This window comes from Littorina saxatilis, linkage group LG17, assembly GCF_037325665.1.
Source record: "Littorina saxatilis isolate snail1 linkage group LG17, US_GU_Lsax_2.0, whole genome shotgun sequence".
NCBI lineage: Eukaryota > Metazoa > Mollusca > Gastropoda > Littorinimorpha > Littorinidae > Littorina > Littorina saxatilis.
In genome coordinates, this window is record NC_090261.1 from 11,697,610 (window position 1) to 11,725,084 (window position 27,475).

The window sequence follows — 27,475 nt, forward strand, 5'->3', positions numbered from 1 at the left end:
AAATTGATTAATGAATTTGGTCATTAAAAATCGGAAAATTGTAATTAACATTATTTTTTTATAAAACGATCTAAAATTACGTTCCTCTTATTCTTTATCATTTTCTGATTCCAAAAACATATAAATATGTTATATTCGGATTAAAAACAAGCTCTGAACATTAAAAATATAAAAATTATGATCAAAATTAAATTTCCGAAATCGATTTAAAAACATCTTATTCCTTGTCGGTTCCTGATTCCAAAAACATATAGATATGATATGTTTGGATTAAAAACACGCTCAGAAAGTTAAACGAAGAGAGGTACAGAAAAGCGTGCTATGCAGCACAGCGAAACCACTACCGCGCTAAGTCTCGTCAGTTTCACTGCGTTTTGCACGAGCGGCGGACTACGGTCATTGTGAAAAAATGCAGTGCGTTCAGTTTCATTCTGTGAGTTCCACAGCTTGACTAAATGTAGTAATTTCGCCTTACGCGACTGGTTATTTCATTCAGTTTGATTGGGTTGTTGCTATACACCGATTAACAGTTCCGCGGCCATTTTAGATTCGCACATGCGCACATCTTTTTCTACGAGCACTTTTGCTTCTTCTTTCTCTTCCGGTTTCCTGTTTTTGAGAAAATGCGCATCCGCAGATCGTTTTTTCGAAAGTTTGTTCTTCTTCTTCCTGTTCCGGTTGATTTGAGAAAGCGTAGATTCAGTTGGCAGAAAGTGCAATTTTGTAGTCTTCCAGCCCTGAAGTTGCTTTTGAGTTTTCGAAGAAAGAGTGTAAAGGTTCTAAGGATTACATCGGGCACACAAACACGCAATTTTCCTTTTTTCCCCCCTTTGATTTAAACGCGTGCGCAGATCGTTTTTTGCGAGTGTGTTTGTACTGCTTCCTCTTCCGCTTTCCTTCTTCGTTCCATGTAAACGCCGAAACTGTTAACTGGTGTATTGACTTTGAAACTGACACGCCGGCGGAAACGCCGGTAACGCGTGCGCAGAGAAGAGCAAGCATGGGGAATCTCCTATTCTAAAAATAACCAACACTGGTAGCTGCTGACCTTCTACCAGGCTCACATGAATACCAAGTGAAAATAGATAATTACCGGGCTGTACAAACAAATACCGGGCGGTAGTTACACGACAGTTTGACTCTGAGGGACACAATTTTGCAGACTTTTCAAGAATATGAGCCCAGGTTAGAAATCCATCAAAAGGAAAGCACATTCATGCAGCTTTGCACTCACTGAAGAAAAGCAACAACATTTAGCACACTGAATATAAAAGTCAAATGTATTGAGTTGCAGAGAGAACTTCAATAAATACACAATAAACCAACACAAATTTCTCCACTCCATTTTTCTCTCTGAGACGAACAATTTGTCTCTCTGATAGTAACAATTATTCACTGACAGTGATAGAACAAAAACAGTACATTCCAAAGTTTTGTGCAGTAAATCGAAAATCTCAACAATTGTGCAAGATGCAAATCCATAAAACACTTACCCAACTTGATTCAGACAATCAAGAAAACTGCACAGAAACTGTTCCAGTTTGATATTTTAAAAAATAAAGCACTTTATAAGTTATTCATATGTACACACAATTCTCACAAAGCTGGAATAATCCGCAAACGGCAAATACAAAACAATAATGTCACAGTCATAATGTTACAGTGGAATGGTTGGAATACTAGACTTGGGTCACGTGTTACATCTTACTATCCTTGACAATACTATCATGACTATACATACACTTACACATTAAACAAGTCAAACAAGGTAACTCAAAAATAAGGATTTAAACATTTAAACAAATACTGAAATAGTGCGAAAAAAATCGACGACAAAATCTCAAATAAGGCTACATGTGTTAACACAAACTTTCAAAATGATGGAAAAAATGACTGCGACAAACAGGTAAGGATGCTAACTGTCACCATCATGTACGCACTACACTTGAGAAAGATCGATGTAAAGTAAGAAAGAATCAGAGAAAACAGGAAGAAGAACAAATAGCTTGAGGGGCTGTTGAAGTACCCAAGCTGTCACCCTTCTACTTCGCTTGGTGGCCATTAGGTTGTTTGTTGTTGTTTTCTTCGTATCTGGTAATTTATCCCTCTATGTCATCTTTTATTTATGTATTCGTGTATTTATTTATTTATCTATTTGTTTTTGTAGTGACCTGGTACCGAAACGCAAAAGAAATAAAAATTTAAACTAGGCGTCCCTTTACACAAACGGTCTGAAAGTAGACTTTTCTCTTCCGACTGGCCGAACAGTAATTATGTCGAAGAGGTTAGATCAGCGCTGTTCACCTCCAAGCTTGACTACGCCAAAAGCTGCTGGATAACATCGTTCGTCCTGATGATCTGCAGTCCAGCCATGGAGATCTCTGAAATTAATTAAGACTGCAAAGTTATCAAACAAAAACTCGTTACATTTTAAGGCAGCGTATTGGACAAAACAAAACAAAACACTTGTTATAAAGGAACTTTAACTACCCAAAGGTTTACCCGCTTTGGTTTTGGATGGCGGTAATAGCTCACGTGGTATAAATACCTTACTTGTGCGAGCTTTGACGATTTAGCATTGCCTTCCTGCCCAAAGACTGTGACGATGATGAACCGGGACACAGAGGTAAAGGCTATGGGATTGCATTTTAGCTGGAAGCTTAAAAAACAATTAGTGGTTTTGGTAATTAAAAATCTGAAAATTCTAATTGAAATTAAAATGTTCAAAAATGATATCATTTTATTCTCTATCATTTCTTGTATGTTATGTTCGGGTTGAAACAAGCTCAGAGACTGAACAAGAATAAAGAAAAGCGCTCGTTCCTGCGACTCGCTGTGCACTACTGCGTTCCTGCGTGAGCGTGTCTCCTGGCTTATGGCCACGAGAATCGACAAAGCTTGTCTTGGTGGAAAAAAACAGTACGTTCATTTCATGCTGTGAGTTCGAAGGATTGACTAAATGTAGTGATTTCGCTTGAGGCGACTTAGGTTTTTTTTAACCTGAAAATGACCACGCTGTGACCTTGAGATTCGACATGTCTGTAGGTAATAAAACCCTATTCGCGTGTAAAATTTCAGAGGTCAGTGACATCCGAGAAAACCTCAACGTAGACTTTTTTTCGTCCACAAACGGTTAACACGTACTATACGCCTCATTAACAAAATGTCTCAGGTGAGTCAAAAACAAGAAGAAACAAGTCGCGTAAGGCGAAAATACAACATTTAGTCAAGTAGCTGTCGAACTCACAGAATGAAACTGAACGCAATGCAACGCAGCAAGACCGTATACTCGTAGCATCGTCAGTCCACCGCTCACGGCAAAGACAGTGAAATTGACAAGAAGAGCGGGGTAGTAGTTGCGCAAAGAAGGATTGCAGGCTTTTCTGTATCGTTTTATAAAAGAATTGTTTTTTTTACAATTTTCAGATTTTTAATGACCAAAGTCATTAATTAATTTTTAAGCCACCACGCTGAAATGCAATACCGAAGTCCGGGCTTCGTCGAACAATACTTGACCAAAATTTCAACCAATTTGGTTGAAAAATGAGGGCGTGACAGTGCCGCCTCAACTTTCACGAAAAGCCGGATATGACGTCATCAAAGACATTTATCATAAAAATGAAAAAAACATATGGGGATATCATACCCAGGAACTTTCATGTCAAATTTCATAAAGATCGGTCCAGTAGTTTGGTCTGAATCGCTCTACACGCACGCACACACACACACACACACACACACACACACACACACACACACACACACACACACACATACACACACACATACACCACGACCCTCGTCTCGATTCCCCCCTCGATGTTAAAACATTTAGTCATAACTTGACTAAATGTAAAAAGGGCTGAAGTAATCATGTACTATTAAAGGCACAGTAAGCCTCCCGTAAACCATCACAGATACTGTCAGGCTTTTACACACAGTACAAACACCCTTCCATTTGAACCGAACGCTCACCGAACGGGAACATCCTAGGTGCCCTACGTAAAGAGCTAGCTGTAAATGTAAGTAACTCCTTTAAACGAACTATTTTCAATTACGATAAATTGAATATAGAAGGGTTTTGTAACGCTCTTTCACAAGTTGATTGGACAGGTATGGTGACGAATGAAATGTTTAATGATAGCATTGATATTTTTAGTAGAACTTTTATGAATGTTGCAAAGCAGTTCATGCCTGTTAAAGAAGTTGTTGTACGCCCTAAAGACGCACTCTGGATCACCCCAGAAATTTTAAAGTTAATCGACGAGGGAGATCAAACTCACCTGAGAGCAAAAACGAGTAACTCTTTAGAAGATTGGCTGAGTTATCGTCAGACGCGTAATCGTGTTACAGCAGCTAAGCGAGACAGAGTCCAGCAATTTTATATAGAGTTAGACGAACGCATTTCCGACCAAGGTTCCTTTGGTACTAAAAAGTGGTGGCAGTTGGTAAAGTCATTTATGGACAAGAAAGGACTTGGTGTTGATGAAATTCCTCCGATTAATTTTGAAGGCAAGATTTACCAGTCAAACCAGGACAAAAGCTAACGTTCTGAACAATTTTTTCATACAAAATTCCGTTCTTAAAACGCCAGACGACAATTTGCCTCAAGCTGATTTTCTCGACAGCGAACTTAATGAGATTTATCTTACAGTCGACGAGGTTAAAGAGGTTATCAAAGCCCTTGATAAAGGTAAAGCCACTGGTCCGGATCTCATTCACAACAGACTTCTAGTTGTTGCTGTTGATGCCATAGCAGAACCCCTGACATATTTGTTTAATAGAAGCCTTAGAGAAGGTATATATCCTAGTTTGTGGAAGACGGCTCATGTCACTCCTATTTACAAAGCCGGCCCAGCAGATTGTTGTAACAATTATCGACCAATTTCATTATTAAGTTGTGTTGGGAAGGTAATGGAGCGCTGTGTCCACAGCCATGTTTACACCTTTTTACAGCGAAATGATATATTAACACCGGCACAGTCAGGATTTATCCTGGTGACTCTACCAGTTGTCAACTGGCTTCTATTTATGACGAGTTCTGTTTAAATTACGATATGGGAATTACCACTCAAGCTGTTTTTTGTGATGTGTCAAAGGCATTTGAAAAAGTCTGGCACAAAGGGTTATTATATAAACTGGAACTAGTAGGAATTAGAGGACAATTGTTGAAATGGTTTCACGATTATTTAACAAATCGCCACCAGGCGGTTGTTATTAAGGGTGCTAAGTCTGCATTAAAATGTATCCCGGCAGGTGTTCCACAAGGTTCTGTTCTAGGCCCCTTGCTATTCCTGATATATATTAACGACATTGTGAATGATACTGAATCTGTTATAAAGTTGTTTGCTGATGACACGAGCATGTCTATGTCCTTAGAAGATCCAACTAGACGAGCACAGATTTTGAACGCAGACCTATATAAAATTAATACCTGGGCAAAACAGTGGAAAGTTAAATTTAACGAAGCAAAAACGGAACTGTTAGACATAAAACGTGATAATATACCAACCGAACCAATCATTTTTAATAATATTGTTTTGGAAAACGTGAACCAACATAAACACCTTGGCGTAATCTTGCAGAATGATTGTAAGTGGGACTTCCAAGTGAGAAGCATTATAAAAAAGGTCACCTTATTAATTAATTGTTTAAGATATTATAAATATAGATTAAATCGTAAAAGTCTGGAAACTATGTATAAATCTTTTGTTCTTCCACATTTTGACTACGCAGACATCATATGGGACAACTGCACAGAGTACTGGTCAACTGCACTCGAAAAACTACATTTGGAAGCCATTCGGACTATAATCGGTGGTGTGCGCGGCACAAGCCACGAAAAACTGTATAAAGAAAGCGGATTTTGTAACCTAAAAGAAAGACGGAGCAGACACAAACTGATTTTATATTACAAGATGGTATATGGCAAATGCCCTCATTACTTATCAGATCTCTTGCCACCTTTAACTTCTGATGTTAACCCCTACCATCATAGAAGACCATTAGAAAGAAGAGTCCCCATGTGCAAAACCGAATTATACCGTCGATCTTTTATACCATCTACTACTGTCCTGTGGAACACCTTGCCAGACAACATCAAAACAACTAACTCAATCAGCGATTTCAAACGCTATTTATCTACTCCTGATTATAACGTACCTGCCTATTATTACTGTGGTAAAAGACTGGAAGAGATCCACCACTGCAGAATGCGCCTAAACATGAGTAATTTGAATTCTGACCTGTGTAAACGCCACCTACAGGGAAACCCACAGTGCGCTTGCGGCTACCCGAACGAAACAGCTGACCATTATTTGACACATTGTCCTTTGTACGTAGATGCTCGCCTGTCTACAATAAACGCACTTCCTGTTAATTACAGACATGTTGAAATATTGTTAAATGGTAGCGAAAACCTTTCTCTTTGCACTAACAAGCTTGTTTTTGAAAGTGTCCAATCGTTTATCCATGAATCTGGTCGTTTCTGTTGATTTGACTCAGTACCCATATTCAAGCCAACAAACCTTATTTTATATGCATTTTTCAAATGTATATTTAGCGAGCTACTGCTTACTTGCCACAGGACTATGGTTTGTAATGTACTATGTATATTCTTATTTGTATGCGCTGCCAACTTCATCTTTTATATGTACCTACCGTTTTCTCCTCCCTCCTCCATCCTCTCCCCTCTTCCTCCTGCTAGCTTTTTCTTATTCTTTCTGATTTACTTTAACTATGCTCTTCTTGTAGATAGTTCAACCATTGATAAGTATTGCATGTCCGACATCATATTTGCGTTATTTTCCTACTTCGTAGGGCGCGTAATATAAGCGTTTGCTTGAGTTCGTGTCCCTATTGTTTATCGTTGTATTTATGTATCATGTTTGATTTAATAAAACATTGTTTAAACCAAGAGCTAGCAATTTTCAAAGAATTAATTTTGCGGATTGTCTGTCAGACAATCGGACGGTGCTTTTTTGCGCTTCTGACCTAACTTTTGAAATCTAAATAATAAATTGACAGCTTGTTACACAAACATTCTTAAATCATAAAATAAATCTTTTTTCATCAAGACAAGATCAGAACAATACGAAGTTTTGAAAGTTTAAAAAAAGATAGCCCGGAAGCAGGGTCACGCAAGGTCGTGGTTCTCGTAGCAGACGACGCCGCCTGGCGCCAGTTCCTCTGAACCGTTAACCGCCACTGCTCTAGTTCGCAGCCGTTTCAATGTTGCATTTCAGATTCAGGTTCACAATAACGTGCTATTGCAGATAAGCTTACAGAGATTTGCATTGAAATCACAAACTGGCGGCTAAATTGTGAAAAAAGGGAAACTGGATTACACGGGTTCACGATGGTTCAGAGGTAAGATAAACCACGCAAAAATAAATTCTTTGAAAATTGCTCGCTCTTTACGGAGGGCACCTAGAATGTTCTTAAGCTGTGAGTGTTTAAATGAAATGGTGTTTGTACTGTGTGTAAAAGCCTGACAGTATCTGTGAGGGTTTACGGGAGGCTTACTGTGCCTTTAAACAAAAACTTTACCTCTCGCATGGGTTCGGGCACCTCAACTAGACCTTGCGTCATTTCTTGGCGGAGGGGCTTCCCGAGTTCCTGAAAATAAAGCAATCTTGAATGGAACTGCAGGTGAGAAGAAAAACAAATAAGATAACAATGCAAATGTACTCACCAGAAACATGGACAATAAACGACGAAATAATTTTTGACAAACTAGCTGTGTCAAGCTCTAATTGAAAGTTATTTGAAAAAATCTCAATTTTCAATTTTATTTTTTTTACCAAAACTTGACCCGCTTTGACCTTGAAATGTAGAATGAGTCAACTAAGACTTTCATCGTTTCTGGATGTCACCAAACGGTAGAAGTGTGTGAAGTTCAAAGAGCTCTGTAACGTCATACACATCCCAGAAAATCTAAACGTTAAGGGGTTTTTTTCGACTACGGCCGCCGTCCGCACGGACTCATCAAAATTCTCCAGACTGGGTTCAAACAATAAGCTAGAAAATCATGGCTGCATTACAACGCAGAAAATTTGTGAATTATTGCAAAATTCCGTTAAAAAAAATATGCGCTAACATTTTGTTTGTGTTTGAATCTTACCTTTTAAAGTCAAATTTGTTTAAACGTATTTCAGACATTGGACAACATTCTTGTTAACAGTTCAGTAATAAAGTATACGTGTACAACGCACGCACTGACCCGTTTTCGCTGTTCGTACGTGAGGTCTTCTCTGCCGAGCAAGTAGCACAGTTTACAGTAAGCCGCTTCCGTGGTTATGTCTTCCCCTGACACAACTCCGCTCCCTTTCAGCATCTGCACAAAATCAAACCCACCAAATGTGAAAAACCTGTACCATTATCTCAGCAATTTGCAACACTTTCAAAGTTGTGCACACATCAAAATCAATTATATGAGCAAATACAAGCCCTCCAAAATCAAGAAATTATTACCTTTATTTTAGCAATTCCAAACACTTCTAGCTGTGCACACTTGTCAAAATAAATCATCACAAATGTTGTATTGTTAAAGGCACAGTAAGCCTCCCGTAAACCATCACAGATACTGTCAGGCTTTTACACACAGTACAAACACCATTTCATTTAAACACTCACCGCTTGAGAACATTCTGGGTGCCCTCCGTAAAGAGCGAGCAATTTTCAAAGAATTTATTTTTGCGTGGTTTATCTTACCTCTGAGCCATCGTGAACCCGTGTAATCCAGTTTCCCTTATTTCACAATTTAGCCGCCAGTTTGTCATGTCAATGCAAATCTCTGTAAGCTTATCTGCAATAGCACGTTATTGTGTACCTTTGAATCTGAAATGCAACATTGAAACGGCTGCGAACTAGAGCAGTGGCGGTTAACGGTTCAGAGGAACTGGCGCCAGGCAGCGTCGTCTGCTACGAGAACCACGACCTTGCGTGACCCTGCTTCCGGGCTATCTTTTTTTAAACTTTCAAAACTTTGTATTGTTCTGATCTTGTCTTGATAAAAAAAAGATTTCTTTTATGATTAAAGAATGTTTGTGTAACAAGCTGTCAATTTATTATTTAGATTTCAAAAGTTAGGTCATTAGCGCAAAAAAGCACCGTCCGATTGTCTGACAGACAATCCGCAAAATTAATTCTTTGAAAATTGCTAGCTCTTTACGTAGGGCACCTTGGGTGTTCCCGTTCGGTGAGCATTCAAATGGAAGGGTGTTTGTACTGTGTGTAAAAGCCTGACAGTATCTGTGATGGTTTACAGGAGGCTTACTGTGCCTTTAACAACAAACGGCTTCTAATAAATCAGGAGTTTCTTGGGACAAGAGAAAGAAAAGAAAGGGACCATGCCAATTAAGGACTGCGTTGAGAGACGTGATTTTTTTAATTCACTCAAGTCAGGCATCATTTCAGATCCTGGCGACTGATCATGAGTTTTTATTTAACCTCTAACGAAATGTTCCTCCTTTTCCTTCTCTTCCAAGTGTGAGTATTCATGTAGATTTACCCCCATCGCATAATGATGATACCCTTCTTTGAACAGTTGCTCTAAAGAGACAAACATCCTCAATAACGAGTCAAGTCAAGTCAAGACAAACATCCTCAATAACGAGTCAAGTCAAGTCAACACAAACATCCTCAATAACGAGTCAAGTCAAGTCAACACAAACATCCTCAATAACGAGTCAAGTCAAGTCAAGACAAACATCCTCAATAACGAGTCAAGTCAAGTCAAGACAAACATCCTCAATAACGAGTCAAGTCAAGTCAAGACAAACATCCTCAATAACGAGTCAAGTCAAGTCAAGACAAACATCCTCAATAACGAGTCAAGTCAAGTCAAGACAAACATCCTCAATAACGAGTCAAGTCAAGTCTAGACAAACATCCTCAATAACGAGTCAAGTCAAGTCTAGACAAACATCCTCAATAACGAGTCAAGTCAAGTCAAGACAAACATCCTCAATAACGAGTCAAGTCAAGTCAAGACAAACATCCTCAATAACGAGTCAAGTCAAGTCAAGACAAACATCCTCAATAACGAGTCAAGTCAAGTCAAGACAAACATCCTCAATAACGAGTCAAGTCAAGTCAAGACAAACATCCTCAATAACGAGTCAAGTCAAGACAAACATCCTCAATAACGAGTCAAGTCAAGTCAAGACAAACATCCTCAATAACGAGTCAAGTCAAGTCAAGACAAACATCCTCAATAACGACAGTCACCTGGCCAGTCTCATACGCGGCGTTAACAGCTCCTTTGGGACACTGGGTGACATTTATTATCAGTGTTCCCCTTTCGGTTGAGTCTTTCAGGGTATCCAGGAAGTCTTTATCAGTGGGAGCGTTGCCGGCTCCAAAGGACAGAAGTACCACCCCCTTTAGATTCTGGATGTTTCTCTCAACCTAGACAAAGCAAGAAACATGTTTATGTGTCACTTACTTCAACAAAACAAATGATACTGTGTTATTTTACATTTAGTCAAGATTGTGACTGTGTGGGGGGGGGTGTGTGGGTGTGTGTGCGTGCGTGCGTGTGTGTGTACGTGCGTGCGTGCGTGTGTGCGTGCGTGCGTGTGTGCGTGCGTGTGTGTGTGTGTGCGTGTGTGTGCGTGTGTGTGTGTGTGTGTTATACGGACAAACAGACAGGCCAATCAACACAAGTTCTTTCATTATTAATTCTACTGACACAACTTCAACACACACACAGGCTCACATGCCAAAACAAAGAATACATAAAATACACAGGAAGACACACACACAAAAACGCATGCACGCACGCACGCACGCTCGCACGCACACACAAACACATACCCACACAACACTCACACACTGTGTGTTTTGAATGGGAATCCCAGACGGAAATTATCATTGTGACGCCTTTTTTCGTCAGTCATAATTTTCGTCCTACCTTTCGCCCGAGTGGAACTTGTATTTAAAATTTCGCCGAGAGCTACAGAGTGCGTTTTGGGTGTGAAATAAATGACAACACACACGAGGAAGGTCTTACAATAAGTGTTTGAGCGGTGGTTTTTTTATTTTATTTTTTTAGTGCTTTGTTTAATCACGATAGCAACAGATAATGTGCAAATGTATTTGACCTACAATGGAAATTGACATTTTGATGTACAATACCTCAGGCTTTAATTCGTTTATTTTCTTCTTTGAATATGTACTTGCTCTTGGAATATGTGTTTGTGAGACATACAGGCAAGAAGCTATACAATCAACTATTTAATGAATTTACATCTAATATTCTTATGTGCCATGCTTAGACATAAGATCCCCCCCTAAAAAAAATCCTAAAAAAAATCACATACAGCAATACATGTCAATAAACATAACGATATCGTTATTTTTCAATATCATAATCGAGTTTTAAAAATCCAGCATTTCTTTACATTGGTAGATCTCACACACAAACTAATGTATGCCTTATCCATCCAAACATATGCGAAGAACGTGGGTCGGATGAAGACATTTTCGATAAATATTCTACCTCCATTATCCTGGGCGACGAAGGAAAGAAACACAATTCCAAGACTCGATAAATATGTACCGTTCTCAGAGTGATGCCAGGATACAGGTAGAGGATGCCCACTTTACAGTCTTTCGGCAATTTGCAAATCGCAAGTTCTCTTCCAGGATACATCCGTGGGGGGTCTCCTCCAACATCTGCAAAAATGCACACAAAATTAGTGTTGCTAAACCTCATTGCGTGGTAACAAAAAATAAATATTGTTATATCTGCCTGGAAAAATATTTATTCCCATGAATTCCGCAAGTTGCAATTGCGTCCTATTGTTTTTCTAAATATTAAAACTTATCAGTACATGTAAAAACAAAAAAGCGTTTTTTGTCTCCTTGCATAAAAGTCAATTAAACAAACTTGGTATTTTTTCAAAGGGATAGCTGTCTGAGACGGGACTGAAAGCCCTGGGGGCTCCGTGCACCTGGCAAGTTCAGAAACTTTAAATATCAATTCAAACATAACAGTTCTATATATTTTTGGATTCAGAAAAAAATCAATGAAATCACGTTTGTGTCTCTTCTTCCACATTTTACTTGAAGTCGAATTTAATTAGTGAATTCATTTATTGATTTGTATGCCTCAAATCTGAAATCCAATCCCATGGGCATGGTCAGAACTGATCGAGTCAAAGATTGTTAAACTAAAATGTCAACCAATTTGATTGAAAAATGCGATCGCCACAGTGCCGCCTCTTATGACGTCAATAACATTATTTATCGAACAACTGGGGGAAAGCTCTGGGGACACTATCAAGAGACCACCCTTGACTGAATATGAAAAAAGAAAAATTAAACCGTAATGTTTGTGTATCGTGCGTGAATACTTCAAACACGTGTGACTCCGCAAAGAGAAATCTATCTTTGTAGAATAGCAGGCTAGCGCCAAAAAGATAACCCGTGAGGGACGTATCATTTATTAAAGCCAACATCTGTACTGTATCGTAGTGACAATAACTCTTTAAAATGACAGAGAATCAGAGACAGAAACAAGGGGAAAGGGAGGAGGAAGAGACAAAGAATGTAAGTGTGCAATTCAACTCAAAGAGAATCATTGGCAAAAATAAATAAAATCACATACTGCGTAAGACTAAGTAATGGGTACTTACGACGTGTTTTTCCGTCATGAAAACCTGTTTCGGCACTTGTAACAATATTCTTAATTTGAGGTTCACTAATGTGCAAATATTAACTGGATATGTTTGTATATAATCTAATAAACTAACCAAACGCTGGATATCATGTTTGCAAATTTAAAAAAAACAAGCAAACAAACAAAGAAACAAGCTCTTTAATACAGACACACAGACACACACACACACACAGACACACACACAAACACACAGACACACACACACACAGACACACACACACACACAGACACACACACAAACACACCCACACACACACACACACCCCTTTCAAAGCGGACTCCAAGCTTCATAACGGCAGGATGGTTTGGAGAGATGAATGCTGCGAAATGTGCGTTGTCATTCTTGACACAACGGTTTCCTCTGAACACTTCACTTCCGAAGCACAGCAGGACCTGAACATAAAAAGGTATCTGCTCGAGTTTCGTTATGCGGTAATGAAGTCTACGTTACTCGTTCTTTGTGAACTTGTTTTGCTCATGAACTATGCTAACTTCTACATCTAGTTCCTGAAGTAAGGTGAGTGATTTCAATTTGATTTTTAAAGGTGACTGTTTCACCAGTTGGTTAATGATGTAATCAGTAAACACCAACGACAAAAATACACAAAATGGTGGTTGTGGTTTACCTCCTTGATATTACTGGTTGCTGCAACTATGACGGAGTTTATGAGGTTGTCCCTTGCATCGCTCCGAGCTTCGTAGATAGGAATCTGGTTGGTGGATTTCAAGGGACACATATGGTTAAAATCAAAACAAGTCGCTTGAAGCGAAATTGATACATTTAGTCAATCTGTCCCAACACTCCCAGAATGAAACTGAACGCACTGTTTTTCACGAAGAAAATGTTTTTTCATACCCCGCGACCCTGACTGAAAGCGTTGACATATTTACGTGGAAAACGTGATCGCTTGAGGTGACAAGCTAGTATAGAAAATAACAAGTCGCAAAAGGCGAAACTACAACATTTAGTCAAGCTGTTGAACTCACAGAATGAAACTGACACTGAACGCACTGCATTTTTTCATGAAGATCGTATATATACCCGTGTGACTTGGAATAATAGGCCGTGAAAAGTAGGATATGCGCCGAAATGGCTGCGATCTGCTGGCCGATGTGAATGCGTGATGTATTGTGTAAAACAATTCCATCTCACCCGGCATAAATAAATCCCTGCGCCTTGAATATGTGCGCGATATAAATTGCATAAAATAAATAAATCCCTGCGCTTAGAACTGTACCCACGGAATACGCGCGATATAAGCCTCATATTGATATATCGTCAGTCCACCGCTCGTGGGAAAGGTAGTGAAATTGACAAGCCAGAATAGCGCGGGAGTGGTTGCGCTGAGCAGGATAGCACGCTTTTCTGTATCTCTGTTCTTTTTATATTTAGTCAAGTTTTGACTAAATATTTTAACATCGAGGGGGAATCGAAACGAGGGTCGTGGTGTATGTGCGTGTGTGTGTGTGTGTGTGTGTGTGTGTGTGTGTGTGTGTGTGTGTAGAGCGATTCAGACTAAACTACTGGACCGATCTTTATGAAATTTGACATGAGAGTTCCTGGGTATGAAATCCCCGAACGTTTTTTTCATTTTTTTGATAAATGTCTTTGATGACGTCATATCCGGCTTTTCGTGAAAGTTGAGGCGGCACTGTCACGCCCTCATTTTTCAACCAAATTGGTTGAAATTTTGGTCAAGTAATCTTCGACGAAGCCCGGGGTTCGGTATTGCATTTCAGCTTGGTGGCTTAAAAATTAATTAATGACTTTGGTCATTAAAAATCTGAAAATTGTAAAAAAAAATAAAAATTTATAAAACGATCCAAATTTACGTTTATCTTATTCTCCATCATTTGCTGATTCCAAAAACATATAAATATGTTATATTCGGATTAAAAACAAGCTCTGAAAATTAAATATATAAAAATTATTATCAAAATTAAATTGTCCAAATCAATTTAAAAACACTTTCATCTTATTCCTTGTCGGTTCCTGATTCCAAAAACATATAGATATGATATGTTTGGATTAAAAACACGCTCAGAAAGTTAAAACAAAGAGAGGTACAGAAAAGCGTGCTATCCTTCTTAGCGCAACTACTACCCCGCTCTTCTTGTCAATTTCACTGCCTTTGCCATGAGCGGTGGCCTGACGATGCTACGAGTAAAATGGCATTGCGTTTCATTCTGTGAGTTCGACAGCTACTTGACTAAATATTGTATTTTCGCCTTACGCGACTTGTTAATTTTCTGAGCTTGTTTTTAATCCAAACATACCATATATATATATATATATATATATATATATATATATGGGTGCGTCTCAGAATCTCGTCCTCTGTTTGTGACATTATCACCAAAAGTAAAATCTTCCCAGAAAACGTTGATAATACTATTTACACACTTCTCAGGGTGTACCTTTTCAGTTTAAACAAGAAAAAATATAACATTGCCTTTAGTTTGCCATATATTGAGCATTATTTGGACCATGTGTGCAAAATCACCCGTGTAACATGGAAACAATAAAAGACAAAAAAACTGCATTTATAAGGCTGAAAACGACTTTTATTCAGTTATTATTGTTGAATCACAAGCCATTATAGAGTTCAATATGAAATGACTACATGCAAACAACAAAATAATGTTTTTTTCAAAGTTCCATGCATTCGTCAAAATTTCAATACAAAAATGAAAATTAATTAATGATATCCTGATCAGAACATGTTGATACATGGCATTCATTCAGTCTTATTGACATTTAACCTTCACAATAGCATATATACAAAGATTTGTTGCTCTAAGACAAAATGTTAGAAAGTTATCCCAAAAGAATGCAAAATGGTCACCGATGTAACATGGAAACATCACTTTTGTAACAAAGAAACGGTTATGCTTTTTTCCACAAACTTTACTAAATGAAGCTGATTTTGCAACCAGATTCTTCTTAGGTAAAATGCCAAACACTAAAACAGGAACAGAAAGAAAAAAAGCTGGACAAAATCAAGCAAACTTTGCCCCAAAAAAGAGAAACATTAATGAAAAGTTCATCACCGACGTAACTCGGAAACGAACAACCAGACATGTATTATAAGGTTTGACATGAAGAATGCAAATGTTCAAAAGTGGTTCATTCAATTGTTAAGACAATAAACCAAAGGCATTGGTTACATATAGAACAGTTGCCACTTGCAGTTAATTAATTTATTTTAAAAGAAATAATGCCCCCTGGCATTGAAGGTGGGGTCACGAATCATGGTTGCATCAGATGTAGGGACTAAGGAAATATCATCGATCCCTGGAAAGCAATAGTAGTTCCCCTCCGGTTTCCTTCGAAGGAACGTTACCACCAGTTCATCAGGTCGAATCTCTTGCACCTGAAACACGCAAGTACCTGCGATTTCAACTAAAGATTGATGCAATATGTGTACTAGTTTCACTAACATGAATTTGTTTAATGTCTATCAAGATTTTGATGCATCCACATTCACTGGCTAAAAACAAAATAAAGTAATTATTTTGTTCAGACTTACCATTCCATTGAACATACAACTTTTACAATTAAAGAAAACATTGACACTTACCGTTCCTTTAAATGGATTTCGGAAATTTAATTTTGATCATAATTTTTTATATTTTTAATTTTCAGAGCTTGTTTTTAATCCAAATATAACATATTTATATGTTTTTGGAATCAGGAAATGATGTAAAATAAGATGAACGTAAATGTGGATCGTTTTATATAAAAAAATAAAAATATTACAATTTTCAGATTTTTAATGGCCAAAGTCATTAATTAATTTTTAAGCCATCAAGCTGAAATGCAATACCGAAGTTCGGCCTTCGTCGAAGATTGCTTTACACAAATTTCAATCAATTTAATTGAAAAATGAGGGTGTGACAGTGCCGCCTCAACTTTTACAAAAAGCCGGATATGACGTCATCAAAAGTATTTGTCGAAAAAAAGAAAAAAACGTCCGGGGATATCATACCCAGGAACTCGCATGTCAAATTTCATAAAGATCGGTCAAGTAGTTTAGTCTGAATCGCTCTACACACACACACGCACAGACAAACAGACACATACACACACATACACCACGACCCTCGTTTCGATTCCCCCTCTATGTTAAAACATTTAGTCAAGTTTTGACTACGTGAAATCGAAAGAAAAACTATTATTAACAAATGTTTAGCCTAATTTTTCACTTCATAGAATATCATAGCAGCAAAAACTCACCTTTTCTTAAGAACCTTGGGTGTTGATCACTGTCGTAACAAAATCACAGACTTCGGAAACATTCTCGAAATCTTTCTTCGCTGCTGGAACCTGAACTATTTCTCTCTGTAACTGCGCATGCGTAGTCACCCGCACCTCTAAGTCACTACGCGCAAAATAATTCTAATCTTTCTTCAAAACTCTGAACATTATTTGCAGAACCATCCCTTCCTGCCCAAATCTCTATAGCTGGAACTGATATTCAGTTGGCTTCTCAAGTACGAAACCTCGGTGTCATCTTCGACGAAACTCTCTGCTTCAAACAACAAGTCTCCACTGTTTGTAGAAATGCCTACTATGAACTGAGAAAAATTAGCTCCATACGCCACTGCCTTTCTTCCGATGCTACAAAAACCCTCATTTGCTCTCTCGTTCTTTCAAGGCTAGATTACGGAAATGCCCTTCTTTCTGGTTCATTTGACTATCTCATTGAAAAACTGCAGAAAGTACAGAACAACTCCGCTAGATTAATCACAAAGACCCCTAAAAGACACCACATCACACCTGTTTTGAGATCCCTTCACTGGCTGCCTGTAAGAAGTCGTATTCAATACAAAATTGCATGCATTTGTTTCTCTTTCTTTCATGGTACAGGACCTGCTTATCTCTCTGAGATGTTATCAAAATATTCAAACCTCTCCTCTCTTCGCTCTGCAACAGATACCAATGTACTTAGTAAACCAAAAAGAAACAGAAAATCAACTAACTATGGATTTGAGAGATCCTTCAAGTACCAGGGACCTCTTGTCTGGGAGAAAATCCCCCGGAGCATTAGGGATTCCCAGTCACCATCTGCCTTTAGAACAGCCCTCAAAACACACATGTTTAAGTTAGACCTCTGAAGGAGATCCCATGATCGGTGAGTCATCGGCGCTGCCACGTGTATTATATACTAAAGTGTGGCGTTCATGAGGATGTGTATGTGCCTGTGTGTGTTGTACTAGAATAACGTATGCGTACATGGAATGACATTGCGGGTTACCTGAACATTGACAATGACGAAAGAAAGATTGTGTGTGAGTGTGTGCGCGCGCGTGTGTGTGTGTGTGTGTGCATGTGTGTGTGCGTGCGTGTGTGGGTGTGTGTGACCATGTTTGAATTTATTCGGATTTAGTTCTCTTTCCTTGTTTGTATTATGATTGTGTAAGTGTAAAGCGCTCTGGGCTCGTCACCACGAGGTTTACGCGCTATATAAGTAATCGTTATTATTATTATTATTATTATTATTCACCATCGTAACGGAATTTTGAAGAAGCATGTCATATTGCGCAACTTTCAACTTAGTTTGCAGATGCAATTTTGAGAAAATAATACTTGAATAACATTTAACTTAGCGAGTTTCTATGCCCTTTCATGTCAAGATCGTGTTGAAGATGAATATGCAAATTCTAAAGTTCAAATTTAGGACTTGTTGCTGTTGCACGCGTGTGGAAACCTATGTTACGACAGTGATGGCAAACTTTCAAGCGATTAATTTCGTTTAAAAAAACAATTCTGTGGACAAAATAACATTTCAACTGTCAAGTACACTTAAACCAAACACACATAACAAAAATAGCAGTCCTTGGACATTCTAAACGATTCTTGTAGTGAGGTACAAAACTAGTTTATGGTTCATGTCACAGATCAGACCTCCATTTTTCACGCATTTAATCATTTCTTTCGCAAAACAACCTTCATAATAATCATGCAAAATACTCAGTTTTGTTTGTACTATTTCTTTATTCATTTTACTTCTCAAAAATACCAATATCATGATTTAAAATTCAGTATGTTTCAATTGTGGGCTAATTTGATTATGGCACACACAAAAGGTCCAGTTTCTGAGACGCACCCATATATATATATATATATATCAGGAACCGACAAGGAATAAGATAAAATTGTTTTTAAATCGATTTTGGAAATTTAATTTTTATATTTTTAATTTTCAGAGCTTGTTTTTAATTCGAATATAACATATTAATATGTTTTTGGAATCCGAACATGATGAAGAATAAGATGAACGTAAATTGGGATCGTTTTATTTAAAAACATTTTTTTTACAATTTTGGGATTTTTAATGACCAAAGTCATTAATTAATTTTTAAGCCACCAAACTGAAATGCAATACCGAAGTCCGGCCTTTGTCGAAGATTGCTTTACAAAAATGTCAATCAATTTTATTGAAAAATGAGGGTGTGACAGTGCCGCCTCAACTTTTACAAAAAGCCGGATATGACGTCAACAAAAACATTTATCGAAAAAATGAAAAAAATGTCTGGGGATATATATATTATACCCAGAAACTCTCATGTCAAATTTCATAAAGATCGGTCCAGTAGTTTACTCTGAATCGCTCTACACACACAGAGACAGACAGACACACACACACACACAGACACACACCACGACCCTCGTCTCGATTCCCCCTCTATGTTAAAACATTTAGTCAAAACTTGACTAAATGTAAAAAGAAAAAAAAGCGCGCTTTTTATTTTTCTGAGCTTTATTAAATTTTAAACATAACACATCTATATTATATTTTTGGAATCAGAAAAGAATAAAGAATAAGAAGAAATTCTTTTCGGATCCATAACTCAAGCGTATTTTGTTCTTCTCATAACTGGCTTGTCCCGCCCTGCCCTGCCCTGCCCTCTCCCTCCCTCCCTCCCTCCCTCCCTCCCTCCCTCCCTCCCTCTGTCTCTCTGTCTCTCTCTCGCTCTCTGTCTCTCCTCTCTGTCTCTGTCTCTGTCTCTGTCTCTCTCTCTCTCTCTCTCTCTCTCTCTCTCTCTCTCTCTCTCTCTCTCTCTCTCTCTCCAAACAAGGTAGTATTGCGCTCACCTGAGCCCCTGTTACAACGACGGTTTTTTTAAGATTTTCGCACATGAAGGACAGAGCAGACGCAGTGTAGACCATGGTATCTGTTCCGTGAATCACTACAAAACCATCGTATTCTCCGTAGTTATCCTGAAAAAGGTGGTCCAAGTGCTCTACACTTTAATATAACTATCACAGTAGTTGTAGAAAGACAACAAGAACAACAACAACAACTACACAACAACAACAACAACAACAACAACAACAACAACAACAACAACAACAACAACAACAACAACAACAATCCTCGAAAACTAACCGCGGTGTACACTGTAGAATCTGTGAAACTTGAACCGTACAATGAAACCGGATGATATATGAAGAAACGAAATCTGTCAACTAGTTTTCGATGAAAATGTCAAATAGTACCTGTATCGTTTCGGCTATTTCAGTCCAACCACTCGGATTCATGTTAGATGAATCGAGCAGCTTCGGAAGTGCATACAGTTTGTAAGACACTGTCACAGGAGGATCTCCGTCCCTGTAATGGTCAATACAGAGCGCTGACATGAATTCTTCTGAATGACTTGAGACACATTAATGAATTCCAACGGTCGAAGGCACGTTAACATACACAGATATGAAAACTGTTTCTGTATTTTTACATTTATACAGGTTTTGACTAAATGTTTAACATAGACGAGACGAGGGTGGTGGTGCTTGTGTGTGTGTGTGTGTGTGTGTGTGTGTGTGTGTGTGTGTGTGTGTGTGTGTGTGTGAGTGAGCGTGCGTGCGTGCGTGCGTGCGTGCGTGCGTGCGTGCGTGCGTGCGTGCGTATCTGTTAAAAAATATTGATCTCCTTTAAAAAGCTAAAAATCTTGTCCGGGGGACTATCTCGGACTAAAACCTTCAGAGTTTCTGCACTGTAGTGTTTGTTACGAATTTCCATACCATTCAACTTCTTTTAATGGGATTTAAATATACTTGATTTACACAGACGCATGCTACCAACGCATAGAGAATTCAACAAAAATATATACACCATACTGACCAGTTTACCATCTGACCTTGCATGTTACACAGTTGATACCAAAAACCAAATATTCCAGTTTTTAAACTTTTTAAGGAAATCGTGGATTTCCAAACCTCGGAATACCTTATTGCGTACTGTGGTTCATGAAAGTATCACCAAAAAATCACTTACAGCGAATGAACATCTAAATGATAATACCAACAATAGGAAAAATATTGGGTAGCTTCCTTCTGACAGTAATTAGACTTGGCAGTTGTTATTTCAAGTGTTTGATAGCAATAAACATAACGGCAACGTGTGGTTTTAAACATAAATTATTTGAATCTCTGTTTGCTTGTTTGTTTGTTCGTTTGTTTGTTTGTTTTTGTTTGCTTGCTTATTTGTTGGTTTTTTTGTTTATGGGTGGGGTTTTTTGCTTGCTTGTTTTTTTCGGGTTTTTTTCTTTTCTTTGTGAAATGGTGATTAAGTCAACTGTCTTTCTTCCCAAAATGTATTTTTCTGGTAAATTACTCACTTGTTATTGATGATAAAGCTTTTAGTGGCCTTTCTCCATGTCCCAAATATTGCTGAACGTTTCAGGAAATCCTCAAGATCTCCCGAGGATGGCGTATAACCTGCAAGTTTTTTTTTTTAAAAAGAACAAAAAAAGGACAGAAACGTATAGTATGTTGAAGACAATCACACGGTGTGTGAGTGGAAAACAAATTTGATCATTGCCTCGCTTGTGGCTTCCCTGCAAGCGGCTGAACATTTTTTCAGATACATGTAAGTTTTTTTCTGTATAATAAGTGTATGTCTGTCTGTGCTATGAAAAGACCGCTGGGTCGATATATCTGAGAACGTAACGTTTTGTTTTGTTAATAATTAAACGTTTCAAAAACATACCTTTCTTATTTTGTTGGTGTGTGAGTGAGTTGTCTGTGTGTCTGTCTGTGTGTCTGTCTGTCTGTCTGTCTGTCTTGTGTCTGAGTTTGCGCAAGTGTAACATGTTAATTTCGCTAGATACTGAGCAGATGAAAAATGGTCGTTGACAAAGGTGTTCATTTACGAAACTAGTTTTAGAAAAAATACTTCACACCAAGATTAAACAAAAAATATTTGTTTCGTATTACGTCTATATGAATTTAAAACTCTGGCCAAAGTAACATGATATTGCATATATATAACTGTAAGTAATGTTATTAATGGGAGTACTAATGACGATTGTAAAACCTTAGCGTTCACATTTGTAACCTATAACCTATACCGTATTCCACAGCGACAATGCAAACGTACAAGTGTCAACTGTCTCCGTTTTATATGCTTTTAAGTTGTTATAACTAATTAAGAAAAATCCGCTACGTGCTCAGTGTTGCATTATCGTTTTGATAATAACGTATCATTATCATTAAATTTATAATTTTGCTCCAGATGTTTACTTTATATTTGCGCGGATTGTTTTTTTTATCGTGGCAAGACATTTTTCTAGCTGGTCAAATAAATTTGGTAAGTTATTTATTTACATTTGAACGTGGACATATAAGTAGAAACATTATCAATCAACCAACCATTTAATTGATCAATGCATCAACCAAGCAAGTAAAACCATAAAGGTGCATCAATCAACCAAACTAAGTCTCAATCAAGAAGAAATTTCTCAATCAACAACTATTTTTTTCAAATATAATGAATATACATGGTATTGGTAACATTATTTTCTAAATGTAAATAAATATGATCAAATAATTTCAATTTTAAAAAGCCATTGTCAAAGATTTAAAACAAAACAAAACAAAAATGGAAGAAGGCTTGACAGGATAGGACCGGTAATATATATTTCACTATCTCTTTTGCTTTGTTAAGAGATTGTACTTATGTCGGAGGAAAGTCTCTGCCTACTTTCAGTTGTTTCTTTCACAACTGTGTTTTTGTTATACATAATTGGGTTGTTGTCGTTGTTGTTGTCGTTGTCGTCGTCGTCGTCGTTGTTGTTCTTTATTTTTTATTTTTTATATTTGGACTGATTTTTTGTCAGACAAATATTAGGCAGACAAGCAGCCAAATCGGCATTTACTCAGAACCAAGTTGCCTTCTGAGGGAAACGGCTTTGCTACTAGACTAGACAAAGCGTTCCATTGTTTTCTTGTTCATTTGTTTGTGTGTGTGCGGGTTGTAGTTGTTTATTATTTGTTTTTTAATCTGAGCGAGCAATGAAAAACGTACCTTGTCCACCTTTTTTCATGCCAAATGTTCCCCCCGTGTTAATTACCAGAACACGAAGCTCATCTGCGGTAGACATCCTCGTTGGGAATCAGTGCAGGAATAGAGTTCCTCGAAGCAACTATTTAGAGTTGCACTGGACCAATGCAAACGACAGTGCTGTTGCATCTACAAATAGGTTCCTTGTTTAAAGCTAGGTCTATATTTTCTTTTTCTGAAAAATGGTAGGACGGACAAAACACTCAAGCATGCAGATGCCAAGGGGAACCGAGGTAGCTACTGACATTCACTAATGCTGAGTCTCAGAAATAGTGCACCGTAGACTTTCAGACAAATTTAAATACCCGTTATACTTCAGAACGTAGAACGATTCTTTTCGCGCGGCATGCCCTTATCCCCGCCTCCTTCCACTTTTTCATGACAAGTGTACCGTAACTAAAACCGACTTTGCCAAACACGTTGACACACACATATACACACCCACACACACACACACACACACACACACACACACACACACACACACACACAAATATATATAATTTAAATATAAAAGAATCGTTCTACGTTCTGTAGTATAACGGGTATTTAAATTTATATATATATATATATACACGCGCGCGCGCGCGAACGTACGCACGCACGCACATACACAGACTCACAGACTCAGTCAATACACACACACACACTCACACTCACACGTGCGCACGTACACACACACACACGTGCGCGCGCACACACACACACACACACACACACACACTTACAGACACCTACTGAAAATCATGAACAGGAATGCACCCTTCTCTCTCTCTCTCTCTCTCTCTCTCTCTCTCTCTCTCTCTCTCTCTCTCTCTCTCTCTTTCTCTCTCTCTCTCTCTTTCTGCCTCGTGACTTCTTTCCCCTCCGCCTCCACCTCTCTCTCCCGTCTCGTTTAATCCTCTTTTTCGTTACAAACGGACAACTATTGCTTGAACCATTTTGGAGAAATGCGGCCTGGCGAATTCACGGCCTTCGAGATTATTAATTTGGATTTTTAAAAAACCCATTCAGTGTACAAATGCTACCTATTCAGCATTATAACCGTTGAGGCGTTTCAGAAACATGCCGAAACAGTGGCCCATTTCACTGGTATGTGCAGCGCCGGGGCATCGCGCATCACAAAGACATGTCGACGAATGGTTTTGTCCTTTGCACTGAAGACGAATCATTGCGCGTTTTGGTTTGAAAGATCTCAGCTTACTGACTGAATAGTGACAATACTATTTTTTGGCAAAGTGACAAAATGTGGTGAAATTAAACATCAACATACCTTTACTTAGGTACAAATGCAATACTTAACAACAAGTCGTGTGAAGCAATATAAAAACATTTATTAAATCTGTTGGCTTCAAATTAAAAGATCATCACCATAAACCATTGTTCGCCGAGACTACATTTTGATAGTCTCGACTAACCATACCTAAAGACCGAGAGGGGTCACTCTCGTCTCTGCGAAGCATCACGTCGGGGGAAGTGTTACGGCAGTAAAATAGCCGTGTGTTACGCTAGCATTCTGCAGTCCGGTAGTCAACCAGGTTTCGAGCGCAAAAGTAGTGTTACTTCCAAACTAATAATTACTTTGGTGTAATTATCGAAGCCAACAAAGTTTATTTGGTCTCAGCGGATTCATGATTGCATGAGGATTAACATGTTATCGGTTTAATTTTTGAGGCTTCTGTTTTAGATTTGTGACAGCGTCGTAGGCCTATTTGTTGATATTGTTCGATTTGGGGATTTTTTTTAAAATCTGGAGATTACAAGAGGCTTGAAGGAACAAAGGTCATTTGATCAGGTAATGTGATGTATTATAACTAAAATGCATCAATAGCAGTGTCCCAATATGCAAGTGTGTTTGTGTCGTTTACATAAGTTGTGTTAAAAGGGTTAAGTGCTATACCTAACCGTTTTTGCTCTACCCTCGAAATTGTTTTTAGAAATACGACCAAAAATGGACACATTTTAACCCCGAACGAGACTCAGTAATGCACCCAACTGACCTCTCTACTGTGTCGGGTGCACGTTTTTTTTACACACCTGTCAAGTTCTGGTGGTTTTTTTTTTTAGATAACTGCATTCCTCGGTCAGGCTCTGTCCTATGAGCGTGACAATTTTTAGAAGCAAGTGAGTTCAAACGAATATATTAAAATGTGACATTGAGCGTGGTACGCTTTTCAGGTATAAATGTTACCTTTTTTTTTTTTAAATGTACGTGTACAGGGCTCCACCACCCTCGTGTACAGGGCTCAAACTGCAAAAGCTGGAAACAAGCCATTTTAACATAAGATAGTACTAATTCGCTCTAAAAAAAAACAACTTTTCTTCTTCATCACTTCATAAAAGTTGCCAAGGGTTGGGTTTTTTTAATGGGTTTTTTTAAAAATAAATAACTAGCAGTCTGGACCCGGTTTCGCCCGGGGCATTAGCAGAACCCCTTACGAATTTGTTCCAAGAACCATCGCATGAGTTTTCTGAGTTATATGTCAAAGAACCACGATTAAAGAAAAATATGGGGTAAAAAAAATTTAAATTCTTTTTTTTTTTTTATCAAAAACAAACGTTTGGAGACAAATGCCGAGTTACCTCCCTTGCTAATTCGTAAATTGAAATCTTTACGACATTTAAAGTACTTCTTGACCTCAAAATCATTTGGAGACATGTGCTACCATCTCAGAGTGTTGCCATATATATCAACATTCTGCTAACATGGTTTTGATATATGCATAGGATGGGCGCAGTGGCGTGGTGGTAAGACGTCGTCCTCCTAATCGGGAGGTCGTGAGTTCGAATCCCGGTCGCTGCCGCCTGGTGGGTGGAGATTTTTCCGATCTCCCAGGTCAACTTATGTGCAGACCTGTTAGTGACTTAACCCCCTTCGTGTGTACACGCAAGCACAAAACCAAGTGCGCACGGAAAAGATCCTGTAATTCATGTCAGAGTTCGGTGGGTTATAGAAACACGAAAATACCCAGCATGCTTCCTCCAAAAGCGGCGTATGGCTGCCTGAATAGCGGGGTAAAAACGGTCATACACGTAAAATTCCACTCGTGCAAAAACACGAGTGTACGTGGGAGCTTCAGCCCACGAACGCAGAAGAAGAAGAAGATATATGTATATATGAGTTACCTCCCCTTCTTGAGAATGTTCGAGACTCAACTCAACTCAATGCCCGTCACTCCTGTCAGGGTATGGGCCGCCAACAACAGCTTCTGTTGTTGACGTTTCTGTAGCGAAGTCTTTTTTTACAGGGAGGGGGTGCTAACCCCACGCCCAACCCTCCTCCTTTTTCAGCCGGGCTTGGGACCGTCCTTGGCGGAGTTAATGTTCGAGAACAGCAAGTTTAACTTCATCACTTTACACCCTTTGCGAATGAAAAGGTATGCTTGCATAGCAAGAGATACGTATACCTCCCTTCCAGATAAAGCAAAGTAAAAGTTACCTTCCTTTCATTCTGGAACCTTCCGGTACCTTTTTGATTGATTTTATTTTCTGCATTATTCTCTTAATAAGAGCGATAGAGAATCTCAAATGTCACTTGCATTATGTGCTTGCTACATATGAACAGCAGGAACTGAACTGGCCTTGCACTTTTTAGGCTTTATTCAATAAAGTGGAGGTTCATAATCTGAGAAAGGAAAGAATGAATCAAGAAACTAAAACCCAGGTGCACATGTGCGGCTCATACGCAGTGTGCATGTACAATATCTTGTTCTTCCCTTTTTCTATCTCTGAGGTATAGCGACCACAGACACACACACACACACACACACACACACACACACACACACACACTTACACTTACATCCATTCTTATAAATGTATATATTAGATTAAACACGTCCTCCGCTAGCTACCCGGACAGACTATATTAACTTAACCTATTTTCTTTAATTCTGTGCACATATTTAGAGCAAACATGACATATCTATACATTTTGTGAATTCAGAAGATGAGGAATACAATGCCATCATTTTTATATCTGTTAGTGAATATTCGATTTTAAAGGCACAGTAAGCCTCCCGTAAACCATCACAGATACTGTCAACGCTCACCAAACGGGAACATCCTAGGTGCCCTACGTAAAGAGCGAGCGATTTTTAAAGAATTAATTTTGCGCCGATTGCTCAGAGACAATCGGACCGTGGTGCGTTTTGGCGCTGGACCTAACTTTTAAAATCTAAATAATAAATTGACAGCTTGTTACTCAAACATTCTTAAATCATAAAAGAATTATTTTTTCATCAAGACAAGATCAGTACAATTCGAAGTTTTGAAAGTTTGAGAAAAGAAAAGCCCGGAAGCAGGATCACGCAAGGTCGTGGTTCTCGTAGCAGACGACGGTTTAGAGGCATCGCCAGTTCCTCTGAACTGTCAAAAGCCATCGCTAGAGTTCTTGTGAACCACAGCCGTTTGTTTCGTGCATAGTCCCCGCGTGCAGCTAAAC

At 38.5% G+C, this 27,475-nt stretch overlaps 1 protein-coding gene across 1 annotated transcript; it reads right to left on the reverse strand.

Moving 5' to 3' along the window:
- Positions 1–1,261: 1,261 nt before the first annotated feature.
- Positions 1,262–23,259, reverse strand: LOC138952875 (L-asparaginase 1-like). Its single transcript, XM_070324620.1, has 11 exons — positions 22,996–23,259; positions 21,308–21,407; positions 20,190–20,301; positions 19,785–19,910; positions 13,312–13,395; positions 12,949–13,078; positions 11,564–11,679; positions 10,231–10,410; positions 8,222–8,335; positions 7,549–7,617; positions 1,262–2,381 (listed from the first exon to the last, which is right to left on the reverse strand). Exons 1-11 carry the CDS (start codon positions 23,069–23,071, stop codon positions 2,301–2,303), a joined length of 1,188 nt encoding a protein of 395 aa, XP_070180721.1. The 5' UTR covers positions 23,072–23,259; the 3' UTR covers positions 1,262–2,300.
- Positions 23,260–27,475: the final 4,216 nt, after the last annotated feature.

Bases quoted from the DNA above. Each gene is read 5' to 3' on its own strand.
- LOC138952875 (XM_070324620.1), bottom strand. From the start codon at position 23,071: ATGTCTACCGCAGATGAGCTTCGTGTTCTGGTAATTAACACGGGGGGA. The intron at 13,079-13,311 runs GTAAACCACAAC...TTTTATGTTCAG, and splicing joins CAACCAGTAATATCAAGGAG to GTCCTGCTGTGCTTCGGAAG. The intron at 11,680-12,948 runs GTGTGTGTGTGT...GCATTTTTGCAG, and splicing joins TGGAGTCCGCTTTGAAAGGG to ATGTTGGAGGAGACCCCCCA.